This window comes from Labrus bergylta, chromosome 10, assembly GCF_963930695.1.
Source record: "Labrus bergylta chromosome 10, fLabBer1.1, whole genome shotgun sequence".
Taxonomy (NCBI): Eukaryota; Metazoa; Chordata; class Actinopteri; order Labriformes; family Labridae; genus Labrus; species Labrus bergylta.
This window is the reverse complement of record NC_089204.1, coordinates 30201002-30222647: the sequence shown is the minus strand read 5'-3', so window position 1 is coordinate 30222647 and position 21646 is coordinate 30201002. Positions and strand designations below refer to the sequence as shown.

Sequence of the window (21646 nt, the reverse complement as noted above, 5' to 3'; positions counted from 1 at the left end):
TCTCTTCTTCGATCATCTGGACGGGTAATTATTTTAGAAACGAACAACTTTGCATGTTTGTTTGCATCAAATCCCAGAGACTATTCGGGGATCGAACCCTCGACCATCTGGTTGAGAGACGACCGACTCTACCCACAGCCACAGCCGCACCAAATGTTTTTCCTTTTTCGCAACATATTTTGGATTTCATTGGATATTTTCACATTTTTTGAAGATCTTTTTGTGTTTCATTAAAGATGATTTTTTATATTTATGGCTTTTTATGGCTTTATTAGAGCGACAGGACAGTGGATAGCGTCTGCAATCAGGGAGAGAGAGAGAGAGAGTGGGGAATGACATGCAGGAAAGGAGCCACATGTCGGATTCGAACCCGGGCTAACGGCTTTAAGGACTGTAGCGTCGGTACATGGGGAGCGCAAACTAACGGCTGGCCTCTGGAAGCCCAAAATGTTTTGTAAAAGTGTTTTTGCAGTTGACCTTCAGGGCCACCGTAGCAGAGAGGGTGTAAATTGAGATATTTTAAAAGCAGATACAAAGTGCAGTAAGCGCTCACGCCCTGAGAACAAACAGACGAGTCAAACATTCACAGATTGCTCTTAATGGAAAACTCAGTGTGCCTTCTTTTCTTGCAATCATTAACGTACAGAAAATTAGATATTGATGCCAAGCATTCCTGGATAAATGATCGCTTACCAATAAACACCACGTGCAGGCACCAAGCCTACATACCCTAAATGTTCTCTGATATGATGTGGAGCTGCAGGCTTAAAACTAAACATTTCAACTTTTACGTCTCTGCAGCAGAGTTGATAAAGAAATGATTAACTCCTCCAGACTTAGTTTACAATCAAAAGCACAAAGATTTGTAGGAACAATCTTTATAGCTCTCTAAAACCTGCTTTTCTACGGAAGCCCAAAGAGGACATGCATCCTAACTTTTCATTAAAAAAATCTTCAGGTGATAAAAAAACAAAATGTATGTGTTTTCTCCAGATCTTAATCTTGACTTATTTTTCTTGTTTATTTGCAATAAAAAATATTTAAAGACAGGACAGCTGACATAGTCAAAAATCAGAGAGAGAGAGTGGGGAAGAGGTTTTGGGAAAGGAGCCACAGGTTGGGTTAGAAACAGGGCCGCCCACCTGGAGGGCCACGACCTCTGTACAAGGGGTGCATGCATCAGCAACCAGGCCACTGGTGCCCCAACAACGCTATTGAGTTGATTCATGAGATCTGGAGAAAACTAATTAGAAAAGCCAGCATTGTTATCCTGAGTAAAGGAGGTGAATACATGTTACGCTCCACCGTAAGGGCGGCCCAGTGGGGCTAACAACAACCAACAGTTTAACCCAATGACGCACATAAATCTAGGGTCAACTGAGATGGGATGTTTGGGGCTGACACCGATATTTGCAGATGATACCACTGTAGTAGGTCTTATCTCTAATGGTGATGAATCTGTTTACCAGAGTGAAGTAGAACAGCTGGTGAGGTGGTGTGAGGACAACAACCTAATCCTCAATACATCTAAAACCATAGAGCTCATAGTTGACTTTAGAAAGAAGACAGCCCAACATCTCCCCCTCTCCATCAACGGCCAGGTTGTTGAGAGGGTCTCCTCCTTCCGCTTCTTGGGTACCACCATACTCTACTTCCTCCGTCAGCTGAGGGAATTCAGGGTTAGCCAGAAAGGTATGACTCATTTCTATCGAGCAGTCATAGAAAGCGTGCTGAACTGTTCTTTTGCGCTCTGGCTTGTGCCTCCTGCACCAAGCACTTTTGGACTGGTTACATGACCTGTTTACACACCTTAATGTATTGTGCATTATGTGTTGTTTATGTCTGTGCATTCATGTCATTGTGTTATATATTTAAGCACACCCAAGACAAATTCCTATCAACTGTATTGTTGAAATAACAAAGTTGGACTTGATATTGGGGAGAGAATAATCTGATACCAATATCGGCCATTATCTTTCTAAGACCTATGGACTTGAACCACACCCGGTCGGACCTCGGGTTGGTGGGACAACTTTGAAAAATGAAATGGTCATTGCAGAGGAATGGCGAGAACATTATCGCTTGTTATTGTTGACTTGGCGTGCTCATGACAGCTGTAACGTTGCATTTTCCATTTTCATGGAGACAAAGATGATTTGTAAGAACTGAGCGTGTAGCCTGAGAGTACAGCACAGCAGTCCAAACATTAAAAGCTTCTCGCCTCCTGAACTCAGCGCTGGGCTTTTAAGCACTGAGGCCCGGTGCACCTCGTTGAGTAATTAGCAGCTTCACCTGGGCAGAGCTGGAGACTACAGGGGGGGAGAAGGGACAAACAGCAGAGGGAACAAAACACAGAATCTCCAGAAAACAACCCAAATGTTCATGTGAAGTAAAATAAGATGTCAGGCTGCATGTCCTCTCTGGGCTTCTGTACTCTCCATTCTTGGGTTTTAGTTATACAGCTTTTTATTTTCTGTCATAAAGCTTTGAAGATTGTGACAGCAGAGAACGTGACCTTGGTTATTCAGAGCTGACAGGTGAGATGCATATAGATATAGATAAGACAGCCCAGGTGTCATCTTACCTCGGTTAACTCGAGTGGACTGACACCTCGAGGAGCCTTATGAGGTCAGCATACCAGCGAGGAGGCGGGGCTTCTGTAAGTGAAGTGTTCCACTTAGAGAGGAACTACCAGAGTAGTGTTCAGAGAGAGAGAGAGAGAGGGTGGGAGAGGCCGAGTGGTCGAGCAAACGCAGGAATCGATCAGCATAAAAAAGAGAGCTGCTTCTCTGTATTATGGTTTTATACACGTTAGTCAATAGTAATTCCCCGACTCCGTCCTGAAACATTCAGTCTGTTTGAACTCTTATAACGGCGCCTCTCTGTGGTTTCACTGACTTGTATTGATTATGACAGCAGTGTTAAGTATCCCGTTTAGAGGTTTATAAAGTTAAAGCATCATTTTCTCTGGAGGATTGTCTCCTGATGTGAACGCTGGGCTCATTTTGATTTACTTTAAATGATGGTTAATGGATTGATTTCTCTTTTTGTAAAACTAAACCTGCAGGGCCTTTATAAAAGGTGCAGTGTATTAAAGGTCCAGTCAGTGAGATGTGTAGTGAGTGAGATGATAAAGGTATCTTACTATCTGATCATTAAGGAAACATGCTATGTTGAAGTGCTGGCTTCTCTGACAACAATGCAGCAGCCAGTATGTCCTCCTTCTAACTTTAGATTCTGCTCCTGAATGCTCTGGATTTGTTTGGACCAGAGAAGGTAGGCGCTTTTAAGACACGCCCCCACACGGCCGTTTTGGACGCCCCTCTGTTTGTCAGATATGAGAGCAGTTATCAGGTCAACAGGTGTTGCAGCGATGGAAGCGGTCAAGAGAAGTGGTTCAGATAGAAGTGATTGTACCCGACCTAAAAAGCCTCTGCATGTTTCTAATAAGCTCCACGAGCAGAAACGTGCTCAAACTAGGATCAATATTGGAGATGCTTTTGAAAAATGGAGAGAGGTTAGAACACAGAAAGGTTTACAGACCCATGCAGAGCTGGATAAACGCTGAAGCTTCAGAGTCCACCACATGGTGACCTGAGTGAGCATCAACTCTAGAGAGGAGGGGGTGGGGATCAAATGTGTCAAATGTTTGAATTCTGCTGTCTAAATGGACATTCTCAAAGATTTATTTTTTGGGCTTTTCGTGCCTTTGATGCAGAGAGAGGACAGTGGATAGAGTCTGAAACCAGAGAGAGAGAGAGGACAGTGGATAGAGTCAGAAACCAGAGAGAGAGAGAGGACAGTGGATAGAGTCTGAAACCAGAGAGAGAGAGAGGACAGTGGATAGAGTCTGAAACCAGAGAGAGAGAGAGGACAGTGGATAGAGTCAGAAACCAGAGAGAGAGAGAGGACAGTGGATAGAGTCTGAAACCAGAGAGAGAGAGAGGACAGTGGATAGAGTCTGAAACCAGAGAGAGAGAGAGGACAGTGGATAGAGTCAGAAACCAGAGAGAGAGAGGACAGTGGATAGAGTCTGAAACCAGAGAGAGAGAGGACAGTGGATAGAGTCTGAAACCAGAGAGAGAGAGGACAGTGGATAGAGTCTGAAACCAGAGAGAGAGAGGACAGTGGATAGAGTCAGAAACCAGAGAGAGAGAGGACAGTGGATAGAGTCTGAAACCAGAGAGAGAGAGAGGACAGTGGATAGAGTCAGAAACCAGAGAGAGAGGACAGTGGATAGAGTCTGAAACCAGAGAGAGAGAGAGGACAGTGGATAGAGTCAGAAACCAGAGAGAGAGGACAGTGGATAGAGTCAGAAACCAGAGAGAGAGAGGACAGTGGATAGAGTCAGAAACCAGAGAGAGAGAGAGGACAGTGGATAGAGTCTGAAACCAGAGAGAGAGAGAGGACAGTGGATAGAGTCTGAAACCAGAGAGAGAGAGAGGACAGTGGATAGAGTCTGAAACCAGAGAGAGAGGACAGTGGATAGAGTCAGAAACCAGAGAGAGAGAGGACAGTGGATAGAGTCAGAAACCAGGGAGAGAGGACAGTGGATAGAGTCTGAAACCAGAGAGAGAGGACAGTGGATAGAGTCAGAAACCAGAGAGAGAGGACAGTGGATAGAGTCAGAAACCAGAGAGAGAGAGAGGACAGTGGATAGAGTCTGAAACCAGAGAGAGAGAGAGGACAGTGGATAGAGTCAGAAACCAGAGAGAGAGAGAGGACAGTGGATAGAGTCTGAAACCAGAGAGAGAGGACAGTGGATAGAGTCTGAAACCAGAGAGAGAGAGGACAGTGGATAGAGTCAGAAACCAGAGAGAGAGAGAGGACAGTGGATAGAGTCTGAAACCAGAGAGAGAGGACAGTGGATAGAGTCTGAAACCAGAGAGAGAGGACAGTGGATAGAGTCAGAAACCAGAGAGAGAGGACAGTGGATAGAGTCAGAAACCAGAGAGAGAGAGGACAGTGGATAGAGTCAGAAACCAGAGAGAGAGAGAGGACAGTGGATAGAGTCAGAAACCAGAGAGAGAGGACAGTGGATAGAGTCTGAAACCAGAGAGAGAGAGAGGACAGTGGATAGAGTCAGAAACCAGAGAGAGAGAGAGGACAGTGGATAGAGTCTGAAACCAGAGAGAGAGAGGACAGTGGATAGAGTCTGAAACCAGAGAGAGAGAGAGGACAGTGGATAGAGTCAGAAACCAGAGAGAGAGAGGACAGTGGATAGAGTCTGAAACCAGAGAGAGAGAGAGGACAGTGGATAGAGTCTGAAACCAGAGAGAGAGAGAGGACAGTGGATAGAGTCAGAAACCAGAGAGAGAGAGGACAGTGGATAGAGTCAGAAACCAGAGAGAGAGGACAGTGGATAGAGTCAGAAACCAGAGAGAGAGGACAGTGGGTAGAGTCTGAAACCAGAGAGAGAGAGGACAGTGGATAGAGTCAGAAACCAGAGAGAGAGAGGACAGTGGATAGAGTCTGAAACCAGAGAGAGAGAGAGGACAGTGGATAGAGTCAGAAACCAGAGAGAGAGAGGACAGTGGATAGAGTCTGAAACCAGAGAGAGAGAGAGGACAGTGGATAGAGTCAGAAACCAGAGAGAGAGAGGACAGTGGATAGAGTCAGAAACCAGAGAGAGAGAGAGGACAGTGGATAGAGTCAGAAACCAGAGAGAGAGAGGACAGTGGATAGAGTCAGAAACCAGAGAGAGAGAGGACAGTGGATAGAGTCTGAAACCAGAGAGAGAGAGAGGACAGTGGATAGAGTCAGAAACCAGAGAGAGAGAGAGGACAGTGGATAGAGTCTGAAACCAGAGAGAGAGAGAGGACAGTGGATAGAGTCTGAAACCAGAGAGAGAGAGAGGACAGTGGATAGAGTCAGAAACCAGAGAGAGAGGACAGTGGATAGAGTCTGAAACCAGAGAGAGAGAGAGGACAGTGGATAGAGTCAGAAACCAGAGAGAGAGGACAGTGGATAGAGTCTGAAACCAGAGAGAGAGAGAGGACAGTGGATAGAGTCAGAAACCAGAGAGAGAGAGGACAGTGGATAGAGTCAGAAACCAGAGAGAGAGAGAGGACAGTGGATAGAGTCTGAAACCAGAGAGAGAGAGAGGACAGTGGATAGAGTCTGAAACCAGAGAGAGAGAGAGGACAGTGGATAGAGTCTGAAACCAGAGAGAGAGGACAGTGGATAGAGTCAGAAACCAGAGAGAGAGAGGACAGTGGATAGAGTCAGAAACCAGGGAGAGAGGACAGTGGATAGAGTCTGAAACCAGAGAGAGAGGACAGTGGATAGAGTCAGAAACCAGAGAGAGAGGACAGTGGATAGAGTCAGAAACCAGAGAGAGAGAGAGGACAGTGGATAGAGTCTGAAACCAGAGAGAGAGGACAGTGGATAGAGTCAGAAACCAGAGAGAGAGAGAGGACAGTGGATAGAGTCTGAAACCAGAGAGAGAGGACAGTGGATAGAGTCTGAAACCAGAGAGAGAGAGGACAGTGGATAGAGTCAGAAACCAGAGAGAGAGAGAGGACAGTGGATAGAGTCTGAAACCAGAGAGAGAGGACAGTGGATAGAGTCTGAAACCAGAGAGAGAGGACAGTGGATAGAGTCAGAAACCAGAGAGAGAGGACAGTGGATAGAGACAGAAACCAGAGAGAGAGAGGACAGTGGATAGAGTCAGAAACCAGAGAGAGAGAGAGGACAGTGGATAGAGTCAGAAACCAGAGAGAGAGGACAGTGGATAGAGTCTGAAACCAGAGAGAGAGAGAGGACAGTGGATAGAGTCAGAAACCAGAGAGAGAGAGAGGACAGTGGATAGAGTCTGAAACCAGAGAGAGAGAGGACAGTGGATAGAGTCTGAAACCAGAGAGAGAGAGAGGACAGTGGATAGAGTCAGAAACCAGAGAGAGAGAGGACAGTGGATAGAGTCTGAAACCAGAGAGAGAGAGAGGACAGTGGATAGAGTCTGAAACCAGAGAGAGAGAGAGGACAGTGGATAGAGTCAGAAACCAGAGAGAGAGAGGACAGTGGATAGAGTCAGAAACCAGAGAGAGAGGACAGTGGATAGAGTCAGAAACCAGAGAGAGAGGACAGTGGGTAGAGTCTGAAACCAGAGAGAGAGAGGACAGTGGATAGAGTCAGAAACCAGAGAGAGAGAGGACAGTGGATAGAGTCTGAAACCAGAGAGAGAGAGAGGACAGTGGATAGAGTCAGAAACCAGAGAGAGAGAGGACAGTGGATAGAGTCTGAAACCAGAGAGAGAGAGAGGACAGTGGATAGAGTCAGAAACCAGAGAGAGAGAGGACAGTGGATAGAGTCAGAAACCAGAGAGAGAGGACAGTGGATAGAGTCAGAAACCAGAGAGAGAGAGAGGACAGTGGATAGAGTCTGAAACCAGAGAGAGAGAGAGGACAGTGGATAGAGTCAGAAACCAGAGAGAGAGAGAGGACAGTGGATAGAGTCAGAAACCAGAGAGAGAGAGAGGACAGTGGATAGAGTCAGAAACCAGAGAGAGAGAGAGGACAGTGGATAGAGTCTGAAACCAGAGAGAGAGAGAGGACAGTGGATAGAGTCAGAAACCAGAGAGAGAGGACAGTGGATAGAGTCAGAAACCAGAGAGAGAGGACAGTGGATAGAGTCAGAAACCAGAGAGAGAGAGAGGACAGTGGATAGAGTCAGAAACCAGAGAGAGAGGACAGTGGATAGAGTCAGAAACCAGAGAGAGAGAGAGGACAGTGGATAGAGTCAGAAACCAGAGAGAGAGAGAGGACAGTGGATAGAGTCAGAAACCAGAGAGAGAGAGAGGACAGTGGATAGAGTCTGAAACCAGAGAGAGAGAGGACAGTGGATAGAGTCTGAAACCAGAGAGAGAGAGGACAGTGGATAGAGTCTGAAACCAGAGAGAGAGAGAGGACAGTGGATAGAGTCTGAAACCAGAGAGAGAGGACAGTGGATAGAGTCAGAAACCAGAGAGAGAGAGGACAGTGGATAGAGTCAGAAACCAGAGAGAGAGAGGACAGTGGATAGAGTCAGAAACCAGGGAGAGAGAGGACAGTGGATAGAGTCAGAAACCAGAGAGAGAGAGGACAGTGGATAGAGTCAGAAACCAGAGAGAGAGAGGACAGTGGATAGAGTCTGAAACCAGAGAGAGAGAGAGGACAGTGGATAGAGTCAGAAACCAGAGAGAGAGAGGACAGTGGATAGAGTCTGAAACCAGAGAGAGAGAGAGGACAGTGGATAGAGTCAGAAACCAGAGAGAGAGAGGACAGTGGATAGAGTCTGAAACCAGAGAGAAAGAGAGGACAGTGGATAGAGTCAGAAACCAGAGAGAGAGAGCGGGGAATGACATGCGGAAGGGGGCCACGAGTGGAAGTGAACCCGGGCCTACCGCTTGAGACGAGTAAAGTGTAAAGTTTTATCCAGTTTAATATCAGTAGGTCTTCTTGCATTTATTGAAGTAATACATTTCTGTCTGTTTCTATAATGTAGAACATTTCCCAGATCCAGCTTTAATAAAATACTGTATATTTAATTTCCACTGCCTTCCTCTCTCCTTGTAGCTTCCAATTATAACAGTAATCCTTCTTCTTATCCGCTGACCACAGGGGCAGTCCTAAAGCACCCCAGAGATCCCCCAAAAGCCCACTTTTTATTGCACAAAATAGAAACACACCCCATCAGGTGACAGATTACAATCTGATCAATTTTCTTAAATGAATTTTTGGTCCCCAGCTGTCAAGAGGGGCAATAAACAACCGCCTCAGCCCCCGCAGGAGTTGACTCAATATTACCTGGGATGAAAAAAAGGCAGTAAATTTAGCACATTTTTGAATCTCTATAAATCTCTTCAAATCCCCCAGAGAGTGAGGATGTGCATTTCTGGCTTTTTCACATTTATCAGGTCGGCATTCATCTCCGTCAAAACTTGTGATTGGATGATAAAGAACACAAAGCCGAGAGACTAAATGACTAACCAGATAAACCAGCAGGTGCAGCGACCGGGTCAGGGTGACTTATTTGTTTGTGATTTATTTCTTGCAGGTAACCTGAGCATCCACGAAGAGCTGGAGCAACTTGTGGCTGAGTTCCTCGGCGTGGAGTCTTCCATGATTTTTGGGATGGGTTTCGCCACCAACTCTATGAACATTCCTGCACTCGTCGGCAAGGTTTGTGATTTTGCACATTGTCGTCAAGCCCAGCCCTCAAGCTGCCCTGTAGGGAGAATAGCACTCTGAAAACTGACCCAAATAAAATGCAGCAACGCCTGTGAGCAACATCATCCACAATCACCTGACAATCACATCCTCCACATTTTATGCTGCAAGATTTCTCGTCTCTCCCTCTTCTCTGTTGTTGCCAGTTCTGCATTAGTACAACACCTTTGCTTTCAGCCCCACCACCGCCACCACCAAGCATCTACCTGCAGGCTCTGACTGGTGGTTTAAGACATGTGATAACTCCCCAAATGTTTGCATGTAAACCAAAACTGTGAGGAATGATGAGGTTTGGGTCCAGATCAAACACAAACTTTGTTCTGCTGCTGCGATAAACATCTCAAACCAGTACGAACTTGAGTCAGTCAAATCAGTCGTATCAACCAAAGCGTCAACCTCCAGTGTTAAAAACAGAAGCCAATGCAAAAGTGCAAAATCCTGCAGTTCATTGAGTGCCCACTAGGGGCATGCTGCAAAAGCCCAGGAAGTCATATACACTGAAGCCTGATCAGGCTGTCTCTGCACAGTCTGTCTCTGCACAGTCTGTCCCTGATCAGGCTGTCTCTGCACAGTCTGTCTCTGCACAGTCTGTCTCTGATCAGGCTGTCTCTGCACAGTCTGTCCCTGATCAGGCTGTCTCTGCACAGTCTGTCTCTGCACAGTCTGTCTCTGATCAGGCTGTCTCTGCACAGTCTGTCTCTGCACAGTCTGTCTCTGATCAGGCTGTCTCTGCACAGTCTGTCCCTGATCAGGCTGTCTCTGCACAGTCTGTCTCTGATCAGCCTGTCTCTGCACAGTCTGTCTCTGCACAGTCTGTCCCTGATCAGGCTGTCTCTGCACAGTCTGTCTCTGCACAGTCTGTCCCTGATCAGGCTGTCTCTGCACAGTCTGTCCCTGATCAGCCTGTCTCTGCACAGTCTGTCTCTGCACAGTCTGTCTCTGCACAGTCTGTCTCTGCACAGTCTGTCTCTGATCAGCCTGTCTCTGCACAGTCTGTCTCTGCACAGTCTGTCTCTGATCAGCCTGTCTCTGCACAGTCTGTCTCTGCACAGTCTGTCTCTGTACAGTCTGTCTCTGATCAGCCTGTCTCTGCACAGTCTGTCTCTGCACAGTCTGTCTCTGATCAGCCTGTCTCTGCACAGTCTGTCCCTGATCAGGCTGTCTCTGCACAGCCTGTCTCTGCACAGTCTGTCTCTGCACAGTCTGTCCCTGATCAGGCTGTCTCTGCACAGCCTGTCTCTGCACAGTCTGTCTCTGCACAGTCTGTCTCTGATCAGGCTGTCTCTGCACAGTCTGTCTCTGCACAGTCTGTCTCTGCACAGTCTGTCTCTGATCAGGCTGACTCTGCACAGCCTGTCTCTGATCAGGCTGTCTCTGCACAGTCTGTCTCTGATCAGCCTGTCTCTGCACAGTCTGTCTCTGCACAGTCTGTCCCTGATCAGGCTGTCTCTGCACAGTCTGTCTCTGATCAGCCTGTCTCTGCACAGCCTGTCTCTGCACAGTCTGTCTCTGATCAGCCTGTCTCTGCACAGCCTGTCCCTGTAGGATAGGGTTGGCACTGCGGTTTGACCCCTGCAGGGTCACTGTGTGGGCTGCAGCCATAGGGGGAAGCCGCTGCACCTCTTGGTCTGCATAAACGACCCCGTTCTCATCGCTTAAACAGTCAGCCTCCGCTTCCTCCTGTCCAGTCACATCACAGATATTCATGCTGTGTGTTGCCCCCGGTAACCCGTGGCTGTCTGTGTGAGACAGGCCTGGGTTTGGGTAATCATCCCCCTGAGTGGTGCTCTTAACAAAAAACCTGCCCCGTCTTGTCAATGTGTCTGAGAGCACTCATGCCCAGAGCCTCGTCCTCCCAGCTACTGTTATGTTTAATTATGATTTTAATTAATGGGGGTCGGTGGGGACTTGTTCACAGCTGAGTTTAGTTGACTGTAATTCATTAATTTAGGCCATATGCAAGAAAGGAACAAAAGCTTGGCTAATTAGATTAATTTCTGCTGCGCTGTGAAAATGAAACCCAAATACAGGAAGTGGGTTTAGACTGAATGTATTTCCAGAACTGTTTGTCTGTTAGTCCCTCTGTTGTCTCTGGATCTGAGGGGTGATACTGGTCGGCGTCTACACATCAATTCAAGACGTGCAGAAACAGCCTGTGCAGAAACAGGATTTGCAGTGACAGCCTGTGCAGAGACAGGCTATGGAGGTAAAGGGTGAGCAGAAACAGGCTTTGCAGGAACAGGCTTAGCAGGGACTGTCCTCACTGTGCGTGCAGAGCTACATAATAGTGACAGCTGCTGGTAGACCAGGGACCGGGCCAGCTGGACCCCAGGCCAGACTCCCGAGTATCTGTCACTGAGCAGTGTCAACAAAAAACCCCTCTACACGAGTCCACTCTGACTAATGCAGTCAAATGCTCAGAGCTTCTGTTTTAAATATGCTAATGTTTCAGAGAGAACTTCACGGAATGGCTGAATTAATTTGCGTTCTGATTTGTATGGAAGCACGATACTCTCCATTCTGAAACCTGTGACGTGAAGAAAGTGAAGAACCACAAACATTTTTTAGTGCACGATGTGACGGTGTAAACATTCAGAGGACGTACAGTAGATACGCTGGGGGAGGGAGGAGCCAGTGGAGGTTGTGGAGGACGGGGCAGGGGTGGTTACAGGTGCCGGAGTCTGTGAGAGGACGAGCAGCAGAATTAACAAATCATCAGCTAAACTAAATAAAACGATCCTCTCGTTGACGACAAAAAGTCAAAGCGAGGGGCGCTGGATAGCCTAGCGGTTAGGTTCCACGCCTGAGGCTGTAGTCCTTGTTGCAGCGACCCCGGGTTCAGATCCAACCTCGGCCCTTTGCTGCTCTCTGTCTTCCCAACATTTCCTGTCTCTCTTCGGCTGTCCGATCTAATGAAGACAAAAAGGAACAAAAAGTGAAATAAAAAATGTTATAACCTTTGGTCCGGACTCAGCAGTTGAGAACGACTTCTTTAAGACGCCCGTGCATTGACGAGGTCTTGAAAAAATCCTCAAAGAATTAAAAGAAAACGATTTAAAATATGTTCTCAGATTATTGCACGACAAAAAAAAAAAGTCTTCACTAACCGGTTGTTCTTACTTTGATACTTTTTTCTCTCTTCTGATTTTCAGGGTTGTTTGATTCTGAGTGATGAGCTCAATCACACGTCTCTCATCCTCGGGGCCAGACTGTCAGGGGCGACTATCCGGGTGTTCAAACACAACAGTGAGTCCACTAACATACGTCTTGTTTGCATCTGCCTCGCAGCAACACGTTGTTATTTCAGTTATAGGCGATGCCAGTCAAACATTGTTGATTCGATGCGTTTTGCCAGAGATTGTCTGCTGATGCTGTTTGAATTTTTGTTTGTTCAGCACACTCTCCTCACATCATGCATTTTTTTTCTTCCATTTCTTCCAAACTGTTGCTGCTGTGAGACACTCAGTACTTTGTGCGCGGTGCAGGATTTGCCTCTGGGAAGACCTACTTAAAATTCAGTGTTTACAGCAGCGAATGTAAAAAAAGGCTTTAATGAAATGGGTTCAGTTTACAGTCACGACTGTGTTTTATCCATCAGCAGCCGAGCAGCACAAAAAGAGGAAGTCTATTTAAATGAAAATGGCCTCTTACTTAAACCATCTGTTCACTATTAAATTGTCAAATTACATATTGTGAATAGATGATAAGGGAGAGTATGAAGCCTCCATGATACAACGTTCATCATGCTCGCATTGCACAGCTCTTTCAGGAGACAGTTAGAAGGAGCCGGTGTTCTGGCAGCAAATGTGTCCTGACAGGTACAAGCCGAGTCGGTTATGGGTCCTCCGAGCGAGCGCGTCCCAGGAGCCCGTCTGAAGGCACACAGCCCTCAGGCTCCTGAGCGGCTGACCCCTCCCTACCTCCAGAAACCCCGAGCAAGAAACTCTGGCTCTCTGTTATTAGTGAAGGCCACTTCTACATACCAAGAGGGATTCTTTTTAAACAATGTTCAACCTTTGTTTGAACAGGAATACTCAATTTTACATGCAAGGTATCGCTGTAGAGACAACGTTTACATGAAAGCACAAACAGCAGAACCCACAACAGACAATGAATTAACATGACGCAGAAGCATCTATTCATCTATTCCACTTTTCCAGTTTAGGGTCATGGTTGGCTGGAGCCGATACCAGCTGTCATTGGTCAAGAGTCGGGGTTACACCCTGGACTGGTCACCAGCCAATCACAGGGCTGAGATATAGAGACAGACAACCTGACACACTCACATTCACTGAATTTAGAGTCAGCAGTTAACCTAACAAGCATGTCTTTGGACTGTGGGAGGAAGACGGATAGAACCCACACATGCACGGGGAGAACATGCAGACGGGGATTCAAACCTGGAACCTCCTCGCTGTGATGGGACAGCACTAACCACTGCACCAACATGCAGCCACTGTTTCTATTCTCTCTCATACTTACAAAATAATCTAGTTTATTGGAACTCTGCAGCACACACTAAGATCACAGAGCAAAACCTTTAAAAACACTCGGGGAACAAAGAGGTAATGAATGTGTTTAAACAAATCAAGTGAACCACAACAGCTCATAAGTAAAGAATCATTAAGTAACACAGTTAAATATTCATTGTTGCAGCCTGACTCTGAATTTTCTGAGCTCCTTTGTTTTTGCTGTTGGAGATATTTGCCCTGTGGTATCTTTGACAGAGATGCAGTTTCATACTCAGAGGCAGCAGAACTGGTTTGTCCGGTCTGTCGCTGTCAGGCTTGTTTGTTGAAATACTTCAAATAACTGCAGATAAAGGACACTCCTTCTGAAGGCCGGAATTCTTTCAATTGCTTACAAGTGTTTGCGTTTTTTTTTGAAAAAGTTTGTAGCATTTGTGCAGCCTCAGGGCCAATGAAAAGATAATGACATGTCACGGATAGAGCTGAGTAATGCAGGATCTCATATCAGACTGTGGCTAATCTTAAATCAGTCCTTAACTGTGAATGTCTTCCTCGTTCTTGACTGTGCACACGGGCCCGCCCCTCCCTCAACAGATATGGGGGGGGGGTCCCTCATATTTGCGCACATGCTGCGAGATGACGCAATCGATCAATTAGTGCACACTCCACTCGCTCTGCTCCTGTTTACTGGGACAAGGAGTGTTACTGTTTGTAAACACTTCAGGGACTCTTGTTGAGCTAGTTGTCTAGCTGCTACTCATATTTTATTATATATTTGTTGACAAGGAGTCCCGATAAGGACCATGGTGTGGAAGTTAGGCTGGTTTCTAGAGAGGTGCCAGGTCACCGGGCACTGCCTTGCAGTTCTCCCTGTGTAGAAGCCCCGCCCACTCTGACATCTCTCCATGAATGTACGTCCACAGGTCCTGTTTGTGCATGTGTGTAATTCAGGCGTCTGTGTGTGAGAAGCTGGTCTCGGGGAAAATTAATAATGGTTTCAGGTTGGAGTGACATATTTTAGGTAAACATCTTTTGTTCAATTTGCTTGTTATGTGATGACTTGTGTTTGAATCAGACTCAGGGGTCACCGTACATTTTGTGTGTCTTGTGACCCCGCCTGTAGGGGGGTCATCACTTTGGCCGAGGGCAGCCCTGTGTGCTCTTTCCCTGTTAGGTCTCCTTTATGTTGATTTTTTAGAGACATTGTGAACCTGATGATTTCCGACTCTTTAGAGAACCGGTTCCTGTGCTGATGGAGCGATATAGATCATCTTTGACAGATGATCAGCAGCTGTGACGTGGTGTTTAACCACTGCTCCAGAAATGTTCAGACTGCAGTCAGACTTTGAATTTTCCTCCTACAGCTCAACACTGCCATCTGCTGGCGTGTGCACAAAAGTGTCAGTGCAGTTTTTCACTATCCCTGAAACCAGAGCCCAAAATATTTGACACAAAAACATCTCTCATGTCTTGTAAAAATGAAACTTTTGATTCTAAACTTTGTACAAAAACATCAAATGAACGGATCTTTGCACAAACAACTGGACAAAGCTCGGCTCAATCTGAAACTCTTTGAACATTTCTACTTTTCTGATGATTCACTCAGAGGATCAGAACACTGAGACTGTTTGTCAACGCTGTAAATATGAACATCGATGTAAACTAAATCTGTTTATTCTGAATACTGAACTAAAGATGAAATCTCTGTTCTCTTTCTCCTTCTCCTCCTCTGTCATATCTCCTCTTTCTCATCTTCTTCCTTTTTCCTGTCCCCCTGTTCCCCCTTCTCCTCTGCCACTTTCTCTTCTTCCTTATTTTCCTCTTCCTCCTTCTGTTCTGCGTGTGTGTTTGTGTGTGTGTGTGTCAGACATGCACAGTCTGGAGAAGATGCTACGAGAAGCGGTGGTCTCAGGTCAGCCTAGGACCCACAGACCCTGGAAGAAGATCCTCATCATGGTGGAAGGCATCTATAGGTAAGCCCTTTATACACACACACACACACACACACACACACACTGCTTTTATTTACCTTTACACACACGTATCTCTGGTTACATCCTTCTTTAGCCTCACTCTCTGTAAGTACGTGCTTCCAGGTGGTCTTTTGCAGAGTTATGCAGAGAAAGACTCAGGTAGAAACCCTCATTTGTAACCTGAGTGCAGCCTCCAGCCTGTGTTTAGCCGTTCCTCTAATGCTCTCTTCCTCAATTGCTTCCCTCTCTGCCCTTGAATAATAGGCTGTGTGTGTGTGTGTGTGTGTGTGTGTGTGTGTGTGTGTGTGTGTGTGTGTGTGTGTGTGTGTGTGTGTGTGTGTGTGTGTGTGTGTGTGTGTGTGTGTGTGTGTGTGTGTGTGTGTGTGTGTGTGTGTGTGTGTGTGTGTGTGTGTGTGTGTGTGTGTGTGTGTGTGTGTGTGTGTGTGTGTGTGTGTGTGTGTGTGTGTGTGTGTGTGTGTGTCGTTTGATTACCGCAGAAAGGAGAAAGGTATTGTGTGTCTGTCCCTGAGTCTTAGTGACCCTCTCCATCTGCTCATTAGCTCACACAGAGATTGACTCGGCTACAACGCAGACTGTTTATAACACACATTTCTTCTCTCGCTCGGCCTGACATATCTGCACATCAGAGCAAGAACACGTGCTCAACCATGATCCCTGATGTGTGTGTGACCTGCAGGTTTGACACAATTTAAAGGAGCAGTATGTAGCTCTGACCCCTAGTGTTTAAAATGGGTACTGCAGTCTAAATTCTGAACATCATAGAGAGCTGTCTCCCCCCCCCTCCTCTCTAGAGTGGATGCTCACTCAGGTCACCATGTGGTGGACTCTGAAGCTTCAGTGTTTATCCAGCTCTGCATGGGTCTGTAAACCTTTCTGTGTTCTAACCTCTCTCCATTTTTCAAAAGCATCTCCAATATTGATCCTAGTTTGAGCACGTTTCTGCTCGTGGAGCTTATTAGAAACATGCAGAGGCTTTTTAGGTCGGGTACAATCACTTCTATCTGAACCACTTCTCTTGACCGCTTCCATCGCTGCAACACCTGTTGACCTGATAACTGCTCTCATATCTGACAAACCGAGGGGCGTCCAAAACGGTTGTGTGGGGGCGTGTCTTAAAAGCGCCTACCTTCTCTGGTCCAAACAAATCCAGAGCATTCAGGAGCAGAATCTAAAGTTAGAAGGAGGACATACTGCGGTGCTTCTCTGCATGATAAAAACACAGAGGTAGTATCGGGAGCAGACTTAGAACTGCCACATATATAAAGGTGTACCAGTGTATGAGCCTACGGGTTGCCAGGGCACGCCATCCTACCGAAAGTACAACTCAAAATGAGTCATAGCTTTAAGATGTTGTAGGCTATTGTCTAAAAGTCAGTCTGTTGATGGAGGTTTTATGTCTATATGAGAATTCAGCAACTTTATTGTTTGACTTAAAAAGAAATCCGGTAAAATTAGGAATAAAACCTTCCATTAGTTGGTTTGAATTCTTTTACTCGTTCCACAAAAATGCTGCAAATTTAAGAGACAACCTCATCGCTCATCATCAGACCGCCTCTATCACCAAAGGTCAGGCTCAGACATTAAAGAAAAGCCACTTTAGTTACACCACAGAGAGGACTAATACTTCCTCCATCACATCAAAAGGTTTCAGATAAAGAGGGAGCGTGCTTAAGTTACATCATGGGCCCTTTGAAGTCCGGTCTAACACGGGTCCTGGTCTACCTCTGCGTCCTGTCATTCAGGCTGCAGACGTTCTCAGTGTTAGCTCGTACATGTGTGCTGTGTTTTTGAAGCCTTGAAAGGTTTGCATGAGATAAGAGAGAGGTGGGAGGATGCATGAGCCCTGCAGAGGATAGAGCAAGGTCAGGGTCGGATTCTCTGCTTCTTCACAGTTTGAGAGTTTTGTGTTCACTTGATTAAATATGTGTTTTTTTATAACTGTGTGTTTCTGCGTCATCAGCATGGAGGGCTCAGTGGTGCGACTTCCAGAGATCGTCGCTCTGAAGAAGAAGTATAAAGCCTACCTGTACCTGGATGAGGCCCACAGCATCGGAGCGGTGGGGCGGTCGGGGAGGGGCGTGACCGAGCTGTTTGACGTCAACCCGGCCGACGTGGACGTAATGATGGGAACCTTGACCAAGAGCTTTGGGGCCGCTGGAGGCTACATCGCAGGGAAAAAGGTGCTCGTTGATCTTTGGATTTAACCTTTTTCTGTTTTCTCTTTCTCCCTCATCATCAGTTTTCTAAATATTATTATCCAGATTTTGTTATTATGAAAGTATCCAAAGTTTTTTTTCACACAGCTTGAACATTTCAAGAAATTTCAGGACAGGCTCCCCTTTACATCTGCTCGGCGTCCAGAGCAACTGAATCGGACACGATCATGACCGTTTTTTGCCGTCGTATTAACTTTTATTGTCTTAACAAACAAGTGTAAAAGAACATACTGGTTTTCAGAAAAAGTATGAGGCAGCTTCATTCATGCACAATGGTCGCTTCATGCAGACTTTGAGGGCGGTTTGAAGTCGGAGTGAAAAATATGTGTCAGTTTGCGTTCATACATGCAGCTCAGGCTGAAAGTTTTGTGTAGGTGTGAGACTTACTTTTCCTCCACACGTTTATTTTGAAGGCAGAGCAGCTCTTTGTTTCAACAACTTAGCTGCATTTCGGCTTCATGTCTACACGACGGCGACAACCAGTGCCTGAAAACCAATAGTTTTGAAAATGTGTCCCAGAGTGCAAAGGTTTGAAAACGTAGATCACTAAATAGCCGTTCCTTTTTGAAACGGTAGCCTTACACACGTGCATTACACTCACACACAGCGCCGTATTCAAGTAGATGGATGACTACAACAATGGCTGTCTCCTTTGTTCTGTGTGTGAGCCCGGGAGGAGGGGTCCAGTTTGAATGTGGTGTTTACAAACTGCAACGAAACATGCTGCAGACTCCACCTTTAAGCCTTCATTATAATAATCCCAGCCTTGGATTGATCGTCTTTATTCAAAATAAATACCTGCCGTTTATAACACATCGTCCTCATTATATTAAAACTGTTTCTAGGTGAACGGGGACTAAACGGTACACACTCCATCACCTCTTTCTAACCCGCTCATGTGTCCCACAAATGTTCCCCCGGCTGTGACTCGGGGGCCTTTTTAATCCCTCTCTACTCCATTAAAAAGTACACTTTAGTACATAACCACGGCGCTCTTGTGGCAGTTGATTAGAAAGCAGCAGAGGAAACGGCCATGCTGCTCGAATTAGGCCGCTCGTAGAGGGACTCTTCCTGCCGTCGCCCTCGTGTCGGCTCTGCCATAATCAGAAGGTAAAGCTGGCACTGGGCCAGCCCCTTCTTGTGGCGGGCGTCGGAACTGCGCTCCAGATTTTAACAGGATGACTTTTAACAAGCATGATAATGTTTGAAGTACGAACACTGCGCCTGGTTTGACAGCTGGCCGCAGTAAAGTGAGAGAGGGAGAGAGAAAGCCTTTAGATTCGACGTATTTGTTGTTGTGGTGAAATCCCCCCAAATCCTACATAAGACCCAGCAGATGTGTTCTGGAAAACAGTCATGTTATAGCTATTTTATGAGAGTACCAGAATAAATACGCTCCAGGCTCCTTTCTAATTCTCTGTAACCTCTCGTGAAGGCGGTTTGATTCATTAACCCTTCGCTCTGAGGCGCTGAAATTACTATATTAAATACGTCCGCCTGTGTGTGCTCTTCTGGCTCTCCTCCTGCTCTGTGGTCGTTCATGACATGCATCTCCACATCAGCATCGCAGCCAACATGCGGCTGAGAAAAACACTCCGAGCCGTCACTCTTCGCCCGCAGATGTGAGATGGATTTCGGACACGTTTGTCTTAACTGGTTTATCTTGGTCGCTCTGAAATCCTCCGGGGCCCTAAAGCGGTGAAAATCCCTCCGCCTTAAACTAAAACAGATGTCAGGTTGTTTCAGGGTTCTTATCCGACGTTTGAGCATTTCCCCTTAAAATCCCTTCCCCTCTAAGTGTGTGTGAGTGTGTGTGTGTGTGTGTGAGGAAGCCGCAGCCGCCGCCCAGTGGGGAGGACAGATGGCGGTGAGTGGAAATGGTGGCCAGACAGCATCTCCGGCTACGTGTCATCACCCTGCACCCGCTGGCCACCGCTCAGCCACTGAGCAGCAGCCCATCACAGCTCCAGGCCCGACCTCAGACACACACACACACACACACACACACACACACACACACACACACACACACACACACACACACACACACACACACCGTACACACACACACACACACACACACACACACACACACACACACACACACACACACACACACACACACCGTACACACACACACACACACACACACACACACACACACACACACACCGTACACACACACCGTACACACACACCGTACACACACACCGTACACACACACACACACCGTACACACACCGTACAAACACACACACACACACACTTGAATCAGTTCCCTGAAATCCTGCTCCTCTCTTTAAAAACCACAGAATTAATCTCCTGCTGACATTTAGGAGCAAAGAGCGGGGCGGTCTTGAGTCTGCGCTCATTCTCAGAGTCGATCTGGGAGAATATCAGGAGCTCGTTCACACATGATGTCAGAATAGTCAAAGTGACTGAAGGGTCTTTCTCCAACTAGCCAGATGCATCTTCTCCGTCTGCACATGTGAGCCTCTTACCCAGGAGAAGAAGAGGGTCAGAAATCCCTCCAGCAATAAAGCCATAACAATGCTTCTTCTACCAAACATCTCAGAATCTGTTTTAACCTGAAAAGGTGTTCTGCTGCGTTCTTTTATATCCCTGCTGATCATCTGTGTGTCCCTGTGTCCTACTTTGCAGGAGCTGGTCGACTACCTGCGCTGTCATTCTCACAGTTCGGTGTACGCCTCGGCCATGTCGCCTCCCGTCACCGAGCAGATCATGCGTGCCATGAAGTGCATCATGGGAAAAGATGGCAGCACAGAGGGTGAGTGTCTGGCTCCTTCCACTGAATGTCACCCTCAATCTCAGTCTAATTGTGCACACACACTCAGTCAACCCTGATGCTCTTCAGACTGAAAAATATGATGTCTGGCTGTTATGAACGTTTTTACACCATTTGTGTAATTTTTAATGGAAACAAAAGCAAACCAGATCCAGAGGACAGAACCAATGTTAGCATGAGGCGTGAGTCCAGAGCTGCAGGGGAAGACAAACAGCTGCCCAGTCAGAAAATGTGGAAACGATTAAAGGGGGTCTGCAGAGGTAGAAAGAGAGAGGAGGGGGGGGCTGCAGTCCATGAACACACGTGTGTGTTGTGAGGAAGTGTGTTCCCTCTGAAAAGTTTCTGCCTTAATGACATCAGACACTTGTGCAGGGAAGTAGTAAATACAAGAGCAGTCGCAGCGATTCTCCATCAGCTGGTGTAGTTTGGTTGTAGTCGTCATAGAAGGAGTGTGAGTAGAGGTAGAGCGTGTTGTGGTGGAGGAAGTTTCAGGAAGTAAATAGCAGGTAGTGATTCAGTTTATACCCAAATCTACAGGACTTAGAGTCCAAGACAGGCGGTCACTTGGGGTTGAGTATCAATGTCCTCCGTCTTGGTCCTTGTGGGTCTTCATCAAGTGGCCGAATAAACGGGTTCTTAAGCCACATATTCTGGTGCAGTGTGAGCAGGGGGTGGGCTGGGCGAACCTGAGGAAGCGGCAGGCCAAACACATTGTATAAATGTGATAAAAAAATAGTCATTTTTTAATTTATTTTTTGTGGTATGTTCCTGCAACCGTGCGCACTTGAGAATGTGTTTAGGCTGTGCACGGGGTACCCTGTTGGCGATTTAGATAAAGTGGGTTGTGGTGGTAGTTTGGTTTAGTTTGGATGGATCTCTCTTTTTCTCTGTCTGCGTTTGTCTTCTGCAGGGCGTTGGAGGTCGTTGTTATATTTCAGGTTCTTCCTTTAACCTT

The 21646-nt window shown here is 46.6% G+C and overlaps 1 protein-coding gene across 1 annotated transcript in view; it reads left to right on the top strand.

Moving 5' to 3' along the window:
- Positions 1-21646, top strand: part of sptlc3 (serine palmitoyltransferase, long chain base subunit 3) — a 37388-nt gene that overhangs the window by 9142 nt on the left and 6600 nt on the right. Inside the window, exons 5-9 of the mRNA XM_020655597.3 lie at positions 9034-9158; positions 12359-12452; positions 15543-15648; positions 17630-17849; positions 20547-20673. Coding sequence (XP_020511253.2) covers positions 9034-9158; positions 12359-12452; positions 15543-15648; positions 17630-17849; positions 20547-20673 — 672 coding nt within the window. The remainder of the gene's footprint in view (positions 1-9033; positions 9159-12358; positions 12453-15542; positions 15649-17629; positions 17850-20546; positions 20674-21646) is intronic.